Here is a 19,164-nt window from a genome sequence, read left to right as displayed (position 1 = left end):
GAGCCACTGAGGTGCCCCTCTTGGATACATTTTTATTTTGTTGGAGTTTTTCTCAATCATTTTGGAAATGGTTTCAAGGTTATAAAATGTCTGAATGTTTACATGTTCAAAAATGCCTGTATTTTGACCTCATATTTGAATCCTATTTTGGCATACACTAATAATTTTGAAAATCATTTCCTATTGAACCTTTGAATGCCTTACTCCACTGTAGTCTGTCATGTAAAAGCATCGTATATGGGAAGCTTTAAACTGATCTTTATTCTTTATAACTTCCTTTTCCTCTCCAGGATTTTTTACATTTTGTCTTTGTTTTGTTTCTTGATGTTCCAAGGTCTCACAAGATTGTGGGAGTGTCGGTCTTTTTACTTTAATGCTTCTTCAAACTTGGTGTGGATCCTTTGCATTTTTCATCAGTTTAGGAAATTTTACTTCAATTTCCTTTGCTTATTTTTCCATTTAAGTATTTTTTTCTCTCTCCTTGAAACTGCTATCATAAATTCATTAGAACTTCTAGAACTATTGTCCATACCATTTAACTTTGTTTGTAGTTTTCATTATTATTACTTTATACTCTATTCTTGGGAAACCTTTGGTTTCCCAATGTCTTCCTGCTAAATAAATTGAAATACAGCTAAATCTAGTTTATTACTCAGCACGTTTGTTCATTTAAAAAATGTTTTTGGTCAGAAAAACTAAAAGGCGACTGACAGAATGGGAGAAAATATTTGCAAATGACATGTCAGATAAAGGGTCAGTATCCAAAATCTATAAAGAATTTACCAAACTCAACACCCGAAAAACAAATAATCCAGTGAAGAAATGGGCAAAAGACATGAATAGACTCTTTTCCAAAGAAGACATCCAGATGGCTAACAGACACATGAAAAAATGCTCAACATCATTCATCATCAGGGAAACACAAATCAAAACCACACTGAGATACCACCTCACACCTGTCAGAATGGCTAAAATGAACAACTCAGGCAACAACAGATGTTGGCGAGGATGTGGAGAAAGGAGAACCCTCTTGCACTGTTGGTGGAAATGCAAACTGGTGCTGCCACTCTGGAAAACAATATGGAGGCTCCTCCAAAAGTTAAAAATAGAACTACCCTACGACCAGTAACTGCACTACTAGGTATTTAGCCAAAGGATACAGGAGTGGTGATTTGAAGGAGCACATGCACCTTAATGTTTATAGCAGCACTATCAACAATAGCCAAAAACTGGAAAGAGCTGAAATGTCTATCAACAATGAATGGATAAAGAAGATGTGGTACATATATATAATATATGGAATATTACTTGGCAATTGAAAAGAATGAAATCTTGCCATTTGCAACAACGTGGATGCTAAGTGAAATTAGAAAAAGATCAATATGTGATTTTACTCATATATGGAATTTAAGAAACAAAACAGATGAACAAAAGGAAGGGAAGCAAAAATAAGATTAAAACAGAGAGGGAGACAACCATAAAAGACTCTTAAATTCAGAGAACAAACTGAAGGATGCTGAAGGGTGTTGGGTGGGAAGATGGGCTAAATAGGTGGTGGGGGATTAAGGAGGACACTTTTTGGGATGGCACTGGGTGTTATATGTAAGTGATGAATCACTAAATTCTATTCCTGAAATCATTATTACACTATACGTTAACTAACCTAGATTTAAATAAAAATAAAAAATGTTTTTGGGGCATTTGGGTGGCTCAGTCAGTTAAGTGTCTGACGCTTGATTTGGGCCCAGGACATGATGTCACCGTCATGAAATAGAGCCCTGCATCAGGCTCTGTGCTGGGCATGGAACCTGCTTACGATTCTCTCTCCATCTTCCCTCTGCCCCTCTTCCTGCTTGTGCATGCTCCTGCTCTCGCTCTCGCTCTCTCTTAAAAAAAGGTTTTGTAATCGTATTGTTAATAACCAAGAACTTTTTCTTTTAAAAAAAAAATTTTTTTTAAGTTTATTTATTTTTGAGACAGAGAGAGACAGAGCATGAACAGGGGAGGGTCAGAGAGAGAGGGAGACACAGAATCGGAAGCAGGCTCCAGGCTCTGAGCCATCAGCCCAGAGCCTGACGCGGGGCTCAAACTCACAGACCGTGAGATCGTGACCTGAGCTGAAGTTGGACGCTTAACCGACTGAGCCACCCAGGCGCCCCACCAAGAACTTTTTCTAATAATGTGTTCTTTTTAAATGGCTAAATATATCTTATGATGTTTTACTTATTTTAACCATTTTTGTTTTGTCAAGGTTAACTTCTTCAGGGATTAGTATTCTTATTTTTTTTTAAGTTTTATTTATTTTGAGAGAGAGAGAGAGCATGCAAGTGGGAGTGGGAGAGAGAATCCCAAGCAGGCTCTGTACTGTCAGGGCAGAACCTGAAACATAGCCCAAACCCATGAACCCTGAGATTATTACTTGAGCCAAAGTTGGACACTTAACCAACTGGGCCACCCAGGCACCCCTAACGTTCTTGTTTTTTTGTTGGTTTTTTTTTTTAGCTGTACAAAAAATAAATTAACTTTATTAAGTTACTATTTCAGTCCTTAGACATTGATTTGTTTATAAAAATATCAGTTTGAAATACATTATTGAAAGTGAATACACACAATAAATGGAAAACAGGGATGTATGGTGCTGGAGACATATCAACCAACTCATCTTCATGTGTTGCCTACTGTTGAGACAAAATTTGACACATAATCAGCATTATTGAAAGAGCAGTCAAAGTACCTGGGAAAGGGGTGCAAACTATAAGAAAAATATATTAAAGCTCTGGACCACTCACCAAAAAAATATTCACTGTTTAATCTGGGAGTTAATCTCACTATATATAGCACTGAATAAACTACTACCCATAAGAACAATTTAAAAATAAGAAAAGTGCCAAGGAGCCCTCATTAACAGTATTTTTAAGTCTAAGTTTTTACTTTAAATATCTGATGATTACTCGAATATCCTAAGCCAAGAGGCAGGCCCTATGACAATAAGTTATACATAGTCTGAATTTAATAACTTAAAGGTGATAATGGTTAATATAATACATACTGTGTGAGGAACTCAACTAACTGCTTTCAGGTAAGGTCATAATTAAAAGGCTTAAGTCTACCGTTTCAATTTCTGCTTAAGAGTGATGATATCCCATTATTGTAAATATGCTAATATGCACATTACTTGCATGAATTACACTTGAATGAATTCTGTATACACGTGGTTCCATGTTCCAAATGCAAATTCTCAGCGGTGTAGGCTTAAAATCAAAGCTGGGTTTAACAAATGCTTTCTAACTTCTGAAAGCAAATGATAAAAGCACTGCCTAAAAGTGAATAAACTAAGGTTACAAACAGGTGACCAATCCTTTTTTTCCCTTTATGTGTGATGAACTTCATGAAGCCTTAATTCCGAGGTATATTTGTTTCTGGACCATACAGCTTACGTGATTTTTTCTTTTCTTTTCTTTTTTTTTTTTTTTTAAGAATTACATTTTTTTAACTTTATTTTTGATTTTTAAAAATTTACATCCAAATTAGTTACCATATAGTGAAGCAGTGACTTCAAGAGTAGATTCCTTAATGTCCCTTACCCATTTAGCCCATCCCCCCTCCCACAACCCCTCCAGCAACCCTCAGTTCTCCATATTTATGAGTCTCTTCTGTTTTGTCCCCCTCCCTGTTTTTATATTATTTTTGTTTCCCTTCCCTTATGTTCATCTGTTTTGTCTCTTAAAGTACTCATATGAGTGAAGTCATATGATTTTTGTCTTTCTCTGACTAATTTCACTTAGCATAATACCCTCCAGTACCATCCACGTAATTGCAAATGGCAACATTTCATTCTTTTTGATTGCCAAGTAATACTCCATTGTATATATATACACCACATTTTCTTTTTTTTTGTTTTTTTTTTAATATATGAAATTTATTGTCAGATTGGTTTCCATACAACACCCAGTGCTCATCCCAAAAGGTGCCCTCCTCAATACCCATCACCCACCCTCCCCTCCCTCCCACCCCCCATCAACCCTCAGTTTGTTCTCAGTTTTTATTTTTATTTATTTATTTATTTTTTAAGTTTTTTTTCAACGTTTATTTATTTTTGGGACAGAGAGAGACAGAGCATGAACGGGGGAGGGTCAGAGAGAGAGGGAGACACAGAATCGGAAACAGGCTCCAGGCTCCGAGCCATCAGCCCAGAGCCCGACGCGGGGCTCGAACTCCCGGACCGCGAGATTGTGACCTGGCTGAAGTCAGACGCTTAACCGACTGCGCAACCCAGGCGCCCCGTGTTCTCAGTTTTTAACAGTCTCTTATGCTTTGGCTCTCTCCCACTCTAACCTCTTTTTTTTTTCCTTCCCCTCCTCCATGGGTTTCTGTTAAGTTTCTCAGGATCCACATAAGAGTGAAAACATATGGTATCTGTCTTTCTCTGTATGGCTTATTTCACTTAGCATCACACTCTCCAGTTCCATCCACGTTGCTACAAAAAAGCCATATTTCATTTTTTCTCATTGCCACGTAGTATTCCATTGTGTATATAAACCACAATTTCTTTATCCATTCATCAGTTGATGGACATTTAGGCTCTTTCCATAATTTGGCTATTGTTGAGAGTGCTGCTATAAACATTGGGGTACAAGTGCCCCTAGGCATCAGCACTCCTGTATCCCTTGGGTAAATTCCTAGCAGTGCTACTGCTGGGTCATAGGGTAGGTCTATTTTTAATTTTCTGAGGAACCTCCACACTGCTTTCCAGAGTGGCTGCACCAGTTTGCATTCCCACCAGCAGTGCAAGAGGGTTCCCATTTCTCCACATCCTTTCCAGCATCTATAGTCTCCTGATTTGTTCATTTTGGCCACTCTGACTGGCGTGAGGTGATATCTGAGTGTGGTTTTGATTTGTATTTCCCTGATAAGGAGCGACGTTGAACATCTTTTCATGTGCCTGTTGGCCATCCGGATGTCTTCTTTAGAGAAGTGTCTATTCATGTTTTCTGCCCATTTCTTCACTGGGTTATTTGTTTTTCGGGTGTGGAGTTTGGTGAGCTCTTTATAGATTTTGGATACTAGCCCTTTGTCCGATATGTCATTTGCAAATATCTTTTCCCATTCCGTTGGTTGCCTTTTAGTTTTGTTGGTTGTTTCCTTTGCTGTGCAGAAGGTTTTTATCTTCATAAGGTCCCAGTAATTCACTTTTGCTTTTAATTCCCTTGCCTTTGGGGATGTGTCGAGTAAGAGATTGCTACAACTGAGGTCAGAGAGGTCTTTTCCTGCTTTCTCCTCTAGGGTTTTGATGGTTTCCTGTCTCACATTCAGGTCCTTTATCCATTTTGAGTTTATTTTTGTGAATGGTGTGAGAAAGTGGTCTAGTTTCAACCTTCTGCATGTTGCTGTCCAGTTCTCCCAGTACCATTTGTTAAAGAGACTGTCTTTTTTCCATTGGATGTTCTTTCCTGCTTTGTCAGAGATGAGTTGGCCATACGTTTGTGGGTCTAGTTCTGGGGTTTCTATTCTATTCCATTGGTCTATGTGTCTGTTTTGGTGCCAATACCATGCTGTCTTGATGATGACAGCTTTGTAGTAGAGGCTAAAGTCTGGGATTGTGATGCCTCCTGCTTTGGTCTTCTTCTTCAAAATTACTTTGGCTATTCGGGGCCTTTTGTGGTTCCATATGAATTTTAGGATTGGTTGTTCTAGTTTCGAGAAGAATGCTGTGCAATTTTGATTGGGATTGCATTGAATGTGTAGATAGCTTTGGGTAGTATTGACATTTTGACAATATTTATTCTTCCAATCCATGAGCAGGGAATGTCTTTCCATTTCTTTAAATCTTCTTCAATTACCTTCATAAGTTTTCTATAGTTTTCAGCATACAGATCTTTTACATCTTTGGTTAGATTTATTCCTAGGTATTTTATGCTTCTTGGTGCAATTGTGAATGGGATCAGTTTCTTTATTTGTCTTTCTGTTGCTTCATTGTTAGTGTATAAGAATGCAACTGATTTCTGTACATTGATTTTGTATCCTGCAACTTTGCTGAATTCATGTATCAGTTCTAGCAGACTTTTGGTGGAGTCTATCGGATTTTCCATGTATAATATCATGTCATCTGCAAAAAGTGAAAGCTTGACTTCATCTTTGCCAATTTTGATGCCTTTGATTTCCTTTTGTTGTCTGATTGCTGATGCTAGAACTTCCAGCACTATGTTAAACAACAGCGGTGAGAGTGGACATCCCTGTCGTGTTCCTGATCTCAGGGGAAAAAGCTCTCAGTTTTTCCCCATTGAGGATGATGTTAGCTGTGGGCTTTTCATAAATGGCTTTTATGATCTTTAAGTATGTTCCTTCTATCCCAACTTTCTCAAGGGTTTTTATTAAGAAAGGGTGCTGGATTTTGTCAAAGGCCTTTTCTGCATCGATTGACAGGATCATATGGTTCTTCTCTCTTTTTTTTTTTTGTTAATGTGATGTATCACATTGATTGATTTGTGAATGTTGAACCAGCCCTGCATCCCAGGAATGAATCCCACTTGGTCATGGTGAATAATTCTTTTTATATGCCATTGAATTCGATTTGCTAGTATCTTATTGAGAATTTTTGCATCCATATTCATCAGGGATATTGGCCTGTAGTTCTCTTTTTTTACTGGGTCTCTGTCTGGTTTAGGAATCAAAGTAATACTGGCTTCATAGAATGAGTCTGGAAGTTTTCCTTCCCCTTCTATTTCTTGGAATAGCTTGAGAAGGATAGGTATTATCTCTGCTTTAAACGTCTGGTAGAACTCCCCTGGGAAGCCATCTGGTCCTGGACTCTTATTTGTTGGGAGATTTTTGATGACTGATTCAATTTCTTCGCTGGTTATGGGTCTGTTCAAGCTTTCTATTTCCTCCTGATTGAGTTTTGGAAGAGTGTGGGTGTTTAGGAATTTGTCCATTTCTTCCAGGTTGTCCAATTTGTTGGCATATAATTTTTCATAGTATTCCCTGATAATTGTTTGTATCTCTGAGGGATTGGTTGTAATAATTCCATTTTCATTCATGATTTTATCTGTTTGGGTCATCTCCCTTTTCTTTTTGAGAAGCCTGGCTAGAGGTTTGTCAATTTTGTTTAGTTTTTCCAAAAACCATCTCTTGGTTTCGTTGATCTGCTCTACAGTTTTTTTAGATTCTATATTGTTTATTTCTGCTCTGATCTTTATTATTTCTCTTCTTCTGCTGGGTTTAGGCTGCCTTTGCTGTTCTGCTTCTATTTCCTTTAGGTGTGCTGTTAGATGTTGTATTTGGGATTTTTCTTGTTTCTTGAGATAGGCCTGGATTGCAATGTATTTTCCTCTCAGGACTGCCTTCACTGCGTCCCAAAGCGTTTGGATTGTTTTATTTTCATTTTCGTTTGTTTCCATATATTATTTAATTTCTTCTCTAATTGTCTGGTTGACCCACTCATTTGTTAGTAGGGTGTTCTTTAACCTCCATGCTTTTGGAGGTTTTCCAGACTTTTTCCTGTGGTTGATTTCAAGCTTCATAGCATTGTGGTCTGAAAGTATGCATGGTATAATTTCAATTCTTGTAAACTTATGAAGGGCTGTTTTGTGACCCAGTATATGATCTATCTTGGAGAATGTTCCATGTGCACTCGAGAAGAAAGTATATTCTGTTGCTTTGGATGCAGAGTTCTAAATATATCTGTCAAGTCCATCTGATCCAATGTATCATTCAGGGCCCTTGTTTCTTTATTGACCATGTGTCTAGATGATCTATCCATTTCTGTAAGTGGAGTATTAAAGTCACCTGCAATTACCACATTCTTATCAATAAGGTTGCTTATGTTTATGAGTAATTGTTTTATATATTTGGGGGCTCCGGTATTTGGCGCATAGACATTTATAATTGTTAGCTCTTCCTGATGGATAGACCCTGTGATTATTATATAATGCCCTTCTTCATCTCTTGTTACAGCCTTTAATTTAAAGTCTAGTTTGTCTGATATAAGTATGGCTACTCCAGCTTTCTTTTGGCTTCCAGTAGCATGATAAATAGTTCTCCATCCCCTCACTCTCAATCTGAAGGTGTCCTCAGGTCTAAAATGAGTCTCTTGTAGACAGCAAATAGATGGGTCTTGTTTTTTTATCCATTCTGATACCCTATGTCTTTTGGTTGGCGCATTTAATCCATTTACATTCAGTGTTATTATAGAAAGATACGGGTTTAGAGTCATTGTGATGTCTGTATGTTTTATGCTTGTAGTGATGTCTCTGGTACTTTGTCTCACAGGGTCCCCCTTAGGATCTCTTGTAGGGCTGGTTTAGTGGTGACAAATTCCTTCAGTTTTTGTTTGTTTGGGAAGACCTTTATCTCTCCTTCTATTCTAAATGACAGACTTGCTGGATAAAGGATTCTCGGCTGCATATTTTTTCTGTTTAGCACACTGAAGATCTCGTGCCAATTCTTTCTGGCCTGCCAAGTTTCAAAAGAGAGATCAGTCACGAGTCTTATAGGTCTCCCTTTATATGTGAGGGCACGTTTATCCCTTGCTGCTTTCAGAATTTTCTCTTTATCCTTGTATTTTGCCAGTTTCACTATGATATGTCGTGCAGAAGATCGATTCAAGTTACGTCTGAAGGGAGTTCTCTCTGCCTCTTGGATTTCAATGCCTTTTTCCTTCCCCAGTTCAGGGAAGTTCTCAGCTATTATTTCTTCAAGTACCCCTTCAGCACCTTTCCCTCTCTCTTCCTCCTCTGGGATACCAATTATGCGTATATTATTTCTTTTTAGTGTATCACTTAGTTCCCTAATTTTCCCCTCATACTCCTGGATTTTTTTAACTCTCTTTCAGCTTCCTCTTTTTCCATAACTTTATCTTCTAGTTCACCTATTCTCTCCTCTGCCTCTTCAAGCCGAGCTGTCGTCGTTTCCATTTTGTTTTGCATTTCGTTTAAAGCGTTTTTCAGCTCCTCGTGACTGTTCCTTAGTCCCTTGATCTCTGTAGCAAGAGATTCTCTGCTGTCCTGTATACTGTTTTCAAGCCCAGCGATTAATTTTATGACTATTATTCTAAATTCACTTTCTGTTATATTATTTAAATCCTTTTTGATCAGCTCATTAGCTGTTGTTATTTCCTGGAGATTCTTCTGAGGGGAATTCTTCCGCTTGGTCATTTTGGATAGTCCCTGGAGTGGTGAGGACCTGCAGGGCACTTCCCCTGTGCTGTGGTGTATAACTGGAGTTGGTGGGCGGGGCCGCAGTCAGACCTGATGTCTGCCCCCAGCCCACCGCTGGGGCCACAGTCAGACTGGTGTGTGCCTTCTCTTCCCCTCTCCTAGGGGCGGGATTCACTGTGGGGTGGCGTGGCCCGTCTGGGCTACTTGCACACTGCCAGGCTTGTGATGCTGGGGATCTGGCGTATTAGCTGGGGTGGGTAGGCAAGGTGCACGGGGGCAGGAGGGACAGGCTTAGCTCGCTTCTCCTTAGGTGATCCACTTCAGGAGGGGCCCTGTGGCAGCGGGAGGGAGTCAGATCCGCTGCCAGAGGTTTGGCTCCGCAGAAGCACAGAGTTGAGTGTTTGCGCAGAGCGAGCAAGTTCCCTGGCAGGAACTGGTTCCCTTTGGGATTTTGGCTGGGGGATGGGCGGGGGAGATGGCGCTGGCGAGCGCCTTTGTTCCCCACCAAACTGAGCTCTGTCGTCCGGGGGCTCAGCAGCTCTCCCTCCCTTTGTCCTCCAGCCTTCCCGCTTTCCGAGCAGAGCTGTTAACTTATGACCTCCCAGACGCTAAGTCGCGCTTGCTGTCGGAACACAGTCCGTCATGCCCCTCCGCTTTTGCCAGCCAGACTCGGGGGCTCTGCTTGGCCGGCGAGCCGCCCCTCTGCCCAGCTCCCTCCCGCCAGTCCGTGGAGCTTGCACCGCCTTGCCGTCCTTCCTACCCTCTTCCGTGGGCCTCTTGTCTGCACTTGGCTCAAGAGACTCCGTTCTGCTAATCCTCTGGCGTTTTTCTCGGTTATTTAGGCAGGTGTAGGTGGAATCTAAGTGATCAGCAGGATGCGCGGTGAGCCCAGCGTCCTCCTACGCCACCATCTTCCCTCTCTCCTTGCCAAAATAATTTCATTGAAACGAGGATTATTTTCAGTTCCCCATATAGGGCGATCTGGAGAGGAGAGGTTGATCCAGTGAGACCAGATAGAATGTTCTAACAAAACCTCCAGAGTAATTAATGGGCCTATACCACATTTTCTTTATCCATTTATTCCATTCGTTCCATCCATTTATCTATCCATGGACATTTGGGCTCTTTCCATACTTTGGCTATTGTTGATAGCGCTGCTATAAACATGGGGGTGAATGTGTCCCTTCGAAACAGCATACCTGTATCCCTTGGATAAATGCCTAGTAGTGCAATTGCTGGGTCATAGGGTAGTTCTATTTTTAGTTTTTTGAAGAACCCCCATACTATTTTCCAGAGTGGCTGCACCAGCTTGCATTGCCACCAACAATGCAAAAGAGATCCTCTTTCTCCGCATCCTCACCAACATCTGTTGTTGCCTGAGTTGTTAATGTTAGCCATTCTGACACGTGTGAGGTGGTATCTCATTGTGGTTTTGATTTGTATTTCCCTGATGACGAGCAAGTGATGTTGAACATTTTTTTCACGTGTCGGTTGGCCATCTGGATGTCTTCTTTGGAGAAGTGTCTATTCATGTCGTTTGCCCGCTTCTTCACGGGATTATTTGTTTTTTGGGTGTTGAGTTTGAGAAGTTCTTTGTAGATTTTGGATACTAACCCTTTATCTGATATGTCATTTGCAAATATCTTCTCCCATTCTGTTGGTTGCCTTTTAGTTTTGCTGATTGTTTCCTTCACTGTGCAGAAGCTTTTTATTTTGATGAGGTCCCAGACATGCTCCTCTTTCAAAGGCAGCTACCATCTGCTTTACAACTTCATCGAAAAATGATGTGGCAAGCTGAGAGTACAGAAGGGAGCGGAATTCAGAAGAAATTGAAAAATCCAAGGTACAAGTTCTTGGGTAGCCAGGAAGACCAGAGCTAAAATGCCAAATAGCCTTCAAATGATTGAAAAGCTTCCCATCAGTATAGGATGCCTTTACCAAATGTGGTTTCACCAAGGTTCCTACTGATGTATAGCGCTCCAACACAGGTGGAAACCCAATTTCCAATTGTGTTTTGCAGTATCCGGTTCTCTTTGATATTACACTCTGATTTTTTATGCCAAGGGACAAAATGCTTGTAGTCTTCCATTCCTGATACCACATCATGCATTTTCTGCATAGAATATCCTCTAATTCTCCTCTCTGAATATTCTTTTGTTTATTAACGGTGCAACAATTTTGAAGAAAGTTCTTGCATATATCTCCTTAGGCAAAACTGAGGTATGTAGTGGAAGAGTTCTGCTCATCAGTATACCACAGGAAGCTAAATATCTGACGTTCCAGGTAGGGCCCCTGCGCTGGAGCCAGGGTTCCAGCCGCTGCCGTTGACTTTGGACAGCATCCCGAAACTACCTTTCTCAGGGCCCCCTGACTGGCCCCAGCTTCCATGATCATCTCACTCTCATGTTCTCGTTTCTTAAGTGTGATATTTGTCGTGCCTTGTTGGATTTTCTCAAATGTATTTTGAGTCTTGAAGTTTTGTTCATATCTTTGAGCTTCTAGACACTTTCAAATATTTATAGTATTGAATTCTGGAGTATATTTCCTTACCCACGTGAGATTAAGCAATGTATTCTGGTTATAGGACCCTCATTGGAAATGGATATACAAGGGGAAGGAGGGGTGATATGCAGCCAAAGGACCTTCCACTGTTTAAGTGATTTCTTTCTTTGACTTGGTAGATCCCTGTCTTCTAATGTCTTTTGACCCTGCATCCCCTTTGGGAGTTAAGTGTGTCAGAATGCCTCACATATATTGGGACACCTGGGTGGCTCAGTTGGTTAAGCATCAGACTTAGGCTCAGGTCATGATCTCATGGTTTGTGAGTTCAAACCCCATGTTAGGCTCTGTGCTGACAGCTAGGAGCCTGGAGCTTATTTTGGATTCTATGTCTTCCTGTCTCTGCCCCTCCCCTGCATGTGCACTCACTTGCTCTCTCTCTCTCTCTCTCTCTCTCTCTCTCTCTCTCTCTCTCATACACACACACGCTCTCTCTCTCTCTCAAAAATAAACATTAAAAATTTTTTAATTAAAAAAAAAAAGAACTCTTGACATATAGAAAGGGGCTCTGCCAAGAGTTGGGATATCTCTACTCTTCTTTAGGAAAGACTACCTCTGTATATTCTTCTTTTTTACCCTGCCTTCTCCCTACTATCTCTTAATTCTGGCCTTTTCCTAGATTTTCTGTGAAAAGGCACTGAAAGAGTGCTGCTTTCTTCTGCTCATGTAGTAGTAATTTTTGACATGAGATACTCTCTTTCATCATTTGTCAAGATCATGAGTTCCAGCCCTTTGAAAATCTGATAGTTTTCAGTTTTACTGTTAAAATATGACCATCTCTGAAGAAGTAAGAGTTACTGTTTTAGTTGGGATTACCAATGAAAACCAGATATTTATCAATACTAAAGTGACTGTTTTTGTTTTACTCTTTGCTAATAGGTCAAAATCCACTGAAGATAAAAAAGTATCCAAAAGGTTGAAGATTTAGTGCATGTTTGATGATCAGCTGGAACTTAGTATTTATAAAACCTTTGGATTCCAAGCTTCCAACTGCATTTACACAAGGTACAACAATGGATCTTTTCATAGTTCTGGTGATTTATCTTTCTTGTTTGATTCTTTTTTTTCTCTGGAATCAAAACCGTGCCAAAGGGAAGCTACCACCTGGCCCCACTCCTCTGCCAATCGTTGGAAATATTTTGCAGATAAATACTAATAATGTAAGCAAATCCATAAGCAAGGTGAGTATGATTACTTTTCTTCCAACTGTTTGTGGTTACAGCCATATATCTAAATAAAATATGGCCCCAGCCATATTTGCAGGGGTGCAATTTTGATTGGGATTGTGTTGAATGTGTAGATAGCTTTGGGTAGTATTGACATTTTAACAATATTTATTCTTCCAATCCATGAGCACAGAATGTTTTTCCATTTCTTTGTGTCTTCTTTAATTTCCTTCATAAGCTTTCTATAGTTTTCAGCATACAGTTCTTTTATATCTTTGGTTAGGTTGATTCCTGGATATTTTATGATTCTTGGTGCACTTGTAAATGGGATCAGTTTCTTTATTGGTCTTTGTGTTGCTTCATTATTAGTGTATAAGAATGCAACTGATTTCTGTATGTTAATTTCATATCCTGCGACTTTGCTGAATTCATGTATCAGTTCGCAGACTTTTGGTGGAGTCTATCGGGTTTTCCATGTATAATATATCGTCTGCAAAAAGTGAAAGCTTGACTTCATCTTTGCCAATTTTGATGCCTTTGATTTCCTTTTGTTGTCTGATTGCTGATGCTAGGACTTCCAACACTGTTAAACAACAGCAGTGAGAGTGGACGTCCCTGTCGTGTTCCTGATCTCAGGGGGAAAGCTCTCAGTTTTTCCCCATTGAGGATGATATTAGCTGTGGGCTTTTCATAAATGGCTTTTATGATGTTTAAGTATGTTCCTTCTATCCCGACTTTCTCAAGGGTTTTTATTAAGAAAGGATGCTGAATTTTGTCAAATGCTTTTTCTGCATCGATTGACAGGATCTTACGGTTCTTTTCTTTTCTTTTCTTTTATTAATGTGATGTGTCACATTGATTGATTTGCGAATGTTGAACCAGCCCTGCAGCCCAGGAACGAATCCCACTTGATCGTGGTGAATAATTCTTTTTATATGCTGTTGAATTCGATTTGCTAGTATTTTGTTGAGAATTTTTGCATCCATATTCATCAGGGATATTGGCCTGTAGTGCTCTTTTTTTGCTGGGTCTCTGTCTGGTTTGGGAATCAAAGTAATGCTGGCTTCATAGAATGAGTCTGGAAGTTTTCCTTCCCCTTCTATTTCTTGGAATAGCTTGAGAAGGATAGGTATTATCTCTGCTTTAAATGTCTGGTAGAATTCCCCGTCACTCCTCATCAGGGAAATACAAATCAAAAGCACACTGAGATATCACCTCACGCCAGTCAGAGTGGCTAAAATGAACAAATCAGGAGACTATAGAGTCTGGCGAGGATGTGGAGAAACGGGAACCCTCTTGCACTGCTGGTGGGAATGCAAACTGGTGCAGCCACTCTGGAAAACAGTGTGGAGGTTCCTCAAAAAATTAAAAATAGATCTACCCTGTGACTCAGCAATAGCACTGCTAGGAATTTACCCAAGGGATACAGGAGTGCTGATGCATAGGGGCACTTGTACCCCAATGTTTATAGCAGCACTTTCAACAATAGCCAAATTATGGAAAGAGCCTAAATGTCCATCAACTGATGAATGGATAAAGAAATTGTGGTTTATATACACAATGGAATACTACTTGGCAATGAGAAAGAATGAAATATGGCTTTTTGTAGCAACGTGGATGGAACTGGAGAGTGTGATGCTAAGTGAAATAAGTCATACAGAGAAAGACAGATACCATATGTTTTCACTCTTATGTGGATGCTGAGAAACTTAACAGAAGACCATGGGGGAGGGGAAGGAAAAAAAAAAAAGAGAGGGAGAGAGCCAAACCATAAGAGACTCTTAAAAACTGTGAGAATGAACTGAGGGTTGATGGGGAGTGGGAGGGAGAGTAGGGTGGGTGATGGGCATTGAGGAGGGCACCTGTTGGGATGAGCACTGGGTGTTGTATGGAAACCAATTTGACAATAAATTTCATATTAAAAAGAAAAGAAGTGATTTTAAAGAGAAGTGTTCATTGGGTATCCAGCTAGAAGGTTGCCAGAGAGGATGAGATCCATGAGATGATTGTTAAAATTGCCAAAAGAAGGAATTCCCTGTCCATGTTGTGAGCAGGTCCCCTTTTTAGTAATTATTCTTTGGTAAACTCTAATGGCAATGAAACTGTTTTCAATTTTAAAAAAAGTTCTGATCTACAGATCACAACACTAAAAATTTCCTAAAAACACACATTTTTTTAAGTCAAGGAAATACGGTCCCAGAATTGTTTCTATTATATTTGCTCAATGAATGTGTGAATAACTACTCTATTACTAGCTATTTATATAGCAGTACCTCTCTAAATCTTGAAGGGATTGTCTGAAATCTGTCTTTGCTGAGACAGCTAGTTACCAGAGCACAGCTTCTGGAAACCCCTTTCTGTGTTTTGTGCTAAGAGATTGAAAGAGATTATATCAGCACCCTAGCTCATCTGCTTGTTAACTCACAGCATTGGGCAAGTTTTAAAAATCTCTCTCAGTGTTAATTTCCATTCCTTTAAAATGTGAATAACAGTTCTATTTTGTGCAGGGTCCTTCAATATATCATATTCAACAAGCTATTGAATATCTACTTTGTTAGATGCTGGGGATTTTGGTTATTTTTTTAAGTTTATTTATTTATTTTTGAGAGAGACAGAGCATGCAGGGGAGGGGCAGAGGGAGAGAGAGAGAATCCCAAGCAGGGTCCATGCACAAAGTCCGACATGGGGCTTGATCTCATGTACTGTGAGATCATGACTTGAGCCAAAATCAAAAAGTCGGATGCTTAACTGACTGAGCCATCCAGGTGCCCCAGTGCTGGGGATTTTCAATGGTAAATGAAAAAGAAAAAACAGACCCTGGCATTATGGAATTTATAGTCTATAGGGTAGGCATGTTTTGTAAAATAATCACGCAAATAAGTGTGTGATTACAAACCATGTAACAGGGACACAATAGAAAGAGGCCATGCAGCTCGGTGGAGCAGGAATGGGAGGAATGTCAGCAAAGCGTTCTCTGAGGAAGTGAAGCTGAAGCTGAGATCTAAAGAATGTTCAAGCATTAACCAGACAAAATGCAGATGGAAGTTCATTCCAGGCGGTTTCATTCTGGAGGAGGATTAGTTGTTATTGTCTCTGAAAGAGGACCAATTTGGTAAAAACATGGTGTGGGATATGATTGGAGAAATAGTTGCCAGAAATGCAAGTCTTACAAGGCTTTTAAAACTATTAGTCCTGGGGCACCTGGGTGGCTCAGTCACTTATGTGTCCAACTTTGGCTCAAGCCATCTCAGTTCATGAGTTTGAGCCCTGCGTCAGGCTCTGTGCCGACAGCTCAGAGCCTGGAGCCTGCTTCGGATTCTGTGTCTCCCTCTCTCTCTGCCCCTCCCCTGCTTGTGCTCTATCTCTCTCTCTTTCTCGCTTTCTCAAAAATAAACATTAAAAAAAAAGAATATTGGTCTTTAGCACAAGAGCAATGTGATGCCATTAACGTGCTTAAAGGACTGTCATGTTAACATTTGCCTTGTGAAAAGAGCACTCTGGTTGCTTTATGGAGAATGAATTATAAGGTAGCAGGAGGACTCAAACCTTGGACAAGTTGAAGGAGTCATTTAGTATACCAAAGAAGCTGCCATGACAGAAACACCCCAATAACACAATGGCTTCAGGAAGATAAGAGCTTATTTCTATCTCACAGCATGAGATCGAGGTGAGTGCTACTGGGCTGCCTCTCTTCCTTGCGGTCATCTAGAGAACCAGTTTTTCTTTGTCTTCTAGTTGACCACCCTGGGCACCTAGGCTATTGTTCTCATGTGCATGGAGGCAGTGAGGTTGTTCCCATGCTGTCCTTTCAGTCCCCGGGTAGGGGGAGAAATGGAGGGCATGCAATTACCATTTATACAAAAGCATAGGATTTGCACACATCATTTCTGCTAATATCAGTTCACGAAAACTTAGTCACATGGCCGCACAGGGAAGCTGGGAAATGTCTGTGACCATGTTGCCATGTCCTTATGTATTTAGAGGTCTCTAGTGCTAAAAAGATGTAGAGAGTGGATAATGAGGGATGATTGGTAGTCTACACATGGGACAAGATGGAGGAGCCTCCCTTAAGCAGGACAAGAAACACATTATTGTAACTATAGGAAGAAAGAAATTTGGTGCAGCTGTAGGTTTGGCAGACAAAAGTTAATAAAAGAATATGAATAAATTCCATAATATAATATCTGTCACATAGTAGGAGCTGAATAAAGGTTAACTATTGATGACGATAATAATAATAGCAATGTGTCTAATAATATAATTACCACTTAATGTGATTAAGTTACTAGTTCTAGAAGTTGACATCTTTTATATTAGGTGAATGAGTATAATATCTTTTGAGTAAAGAGACTTATCTACATTTTTAGTTTTGAAATTCTCACTACTCCTGTACCTTATATTGCTTTCCCAGCTAGCAGAGAGTTACGGCCCTGTGTTCACTGTGTACTTTGGCATCAAGCCCACTGTGGTGATATACGGATATGAAGCAGTAAAGGAAGCTCTAATTGATCAGAGTGAGGTGTTTTCTGGCAGAGGCCCTTTCCCAGTGCTGGACAAATCCATCCAGGGATTAGGTATGTCTCCATTTGGGGAACATATGTGGGTTTGTAAGTTCCAAAGACTTATAAACTAAGGGATTGAGAAATTGTAAGTATTTAGAGAAGCCTATGAAAATATCATAATTCCAACATTTTTTTCCATAAAGGATCATTAATCCATATTTTAGATTTGGCAAGTGACAAGGTGTCTCCATGAAACATAAAATGCAATGAAAGCAAATCACCTCACCATTAATGTGCTATAAATTTGTGTTCATTTGAAAATATGGCCAGTTAGGATAATGTTCATTTCAGTTAAGATAATAAGAGAAAAAGAAGGAAGGAAAATGACTCAATTATCCTAGCCACAAAACATTTTGCTTTTTGGCCTGAGTCATGGTTGCCAAGAGACTAGTTTAGGGAACTTGAATAGTGTGCATGGAACCAGCATAGGTTTGAAATATTCCCAGTCTTGACTTCAATCTTTTATTCTTCAAAAAAAAAATGCGTAAGAAATATTTGAATCCAATAGAATACAATCCTTATACATACACAGATAAGCTCTGGAAAGAGGATTATAGAAAAACACATAGTGAGTACACATGGATTGAGAGTGATATTAGAAAAAGCTTTTTAAATCCAAATTGGTCATAGGATCCTCCTCATATGTTATCTCTATACGAAGAGGCCCTAGAAAAGTACCTGGCACATAGTTCACTTGGTTCTCAGGTGGCTGAACCAAATGGAACTGAGTTGTTGCTAGGGGACCAACAATAAGAAAGAAAGAAAGAAAGAAAGAAAGAAAGAAAGAAAGAAAGAAAGAAAGAAAGAAAGAAAGAAAGGAAGGAAGGAAGGAAGAAGAAATTTAAAAAGGTTTTTATATTAAGTACTTGAACTGTCTTCCATTTGTTTCTGGAGCTGGCCTTAAACTGTCCAGTCCTCTGGTGGGTCACTGGGTTCCTGTAAAAAGAGATAAGGCCTGAATGGAGTCACTTCCTCCTCTACACTATTCTTTAAAATCTCTATGGACAAGTATCCTACGAGAATTGTTTTTTCTCCTGATATTGTCTTGGCTTCCAGAAGTCTGATATTGACCTTCCTTGGTGTTAAAACCATATTTCATGGCAGAGACATTACACACAGAAGGGAAATGTTAAAATGGGGAGGGCAGAGGCTGTGTCTCTTATCAGAGGAATAGATTTTCATGAACTTCCTTCCAGTGCACAAGTGCTCTCTCTCCTTCTCTTGAGAATTGACTCTTTTTGTTGCCTCTCCTACAATTCACTTACAACATACAAAAATCAGCCCTGAAAATTTCACCTACAACTTGGAGTCACCATGATGTATTAGCTGTGTGGTCCACAGAGCTAGCATTTTGCCTCCATGATCACCAGTAAAATGGAGACAAAACACTTGGTTCACAGAGTTATTCTGAGGTTAAAGGAGCTAATAGATGGAGAAGAAGAGTTAAGTAACATGTAAAACCCAGAGTCTTGACAGATACGAGGCTGGGCTAACAGAAAGCAGGTAAAGCAGGGCTCATTGGAATTCTTATGGCTGGCACCACACCATAGTTACATTCCTGCTTAAGTGTCATTATCATTTGCTGAGATAAAGACTCAGCTAGAATTGATGGCAATGGAGGCCATTCTTCTCTCTTTTTTAAGGAGGCTTTTTTTTTTTTTCAATGCGGGTCTTGAACTCATGACTTTGAGATCAAGACCTGAGCTGAGATTAAGAGTTGGA

The 19,164-nt window shown here is 39.8% G+C and overlaps 1 protein-coding gene, 1 long non-coding RNA gene and 1 pseudogene across 3 annotated transcripts in view; 1 reads left to right on the top strand and 2 right to left on the bottom strand.

Moving 5' to 3' along the window:
- Positions 1-3,078: 3,078 nt before the first annotated feature.
- On the bottom strand, positions 3,079-11,979 carry LOC122493055 (annotated as a pseudogene).
- A 145-nt stretch (positions 11,980-12,124) lies between these two features.
- LOC122493053 (cytochrome P450 2C21) overlaps positions 12,125-19,164 on the top strand; it is a 30,765-nt gene continuing 23,725 nt past the window's right edge. For both annotated transcript variants that reach the window (XR_006299808.1, XM_043597027.1), the window contains exons 1-2: positions 12,125-12,895; positions 17,292-17,454. Coding sequence is in view for 1 of the 2 variants with exons in the window: in XM_043597027.1 (XP_043452962.1) it covers positions 12,653-12,895; positions 17,292-17,454 (406 nt within the window). In the remaining variant the exon portion in view is untranslated. The remainder of the gene's footprint in view (positions 12,896-17,291; positions 17,455-19,164) is intronic.
- LOC122493054 overlaps positions 17,889-19,164 on the bottom strand; it is a 28,420-nt gene continuing 27,144 nt past the window's right edge. Inside the window, exon 4 of the long non-coding RNA XR_006299809.1 lies at positions 17,889-18,378. This is a non-coding gene — a long non-coding RNA (uncharacterized LOC122493054). The remainder of the gene's footprint in view (positions 18,379-19,164) is intronic.

The sequence above is a fragment of the Prionailurus bengalensis genome, chromosome D2 (assembly GCF_016509475.1).
Source record: "Prionailurus bengalensis isolate Pbe53 chromosome D2, Fcat_Pben_1.1_paternal_pri, whole genome shotgun sequence".
In the NCBI taxonomy this organism is placed as follows: Eukaryota; Metazoa; Chordata; class Mammalia; order Carnivora; family Felidae; genus Prionailurus; species Prionailurus bengalensis.
The sequence above is the reverse complement of the archived record's forward strand: the minus strand, read 5'-3'. Positions and strand labels throughout refer to the sequence as shown.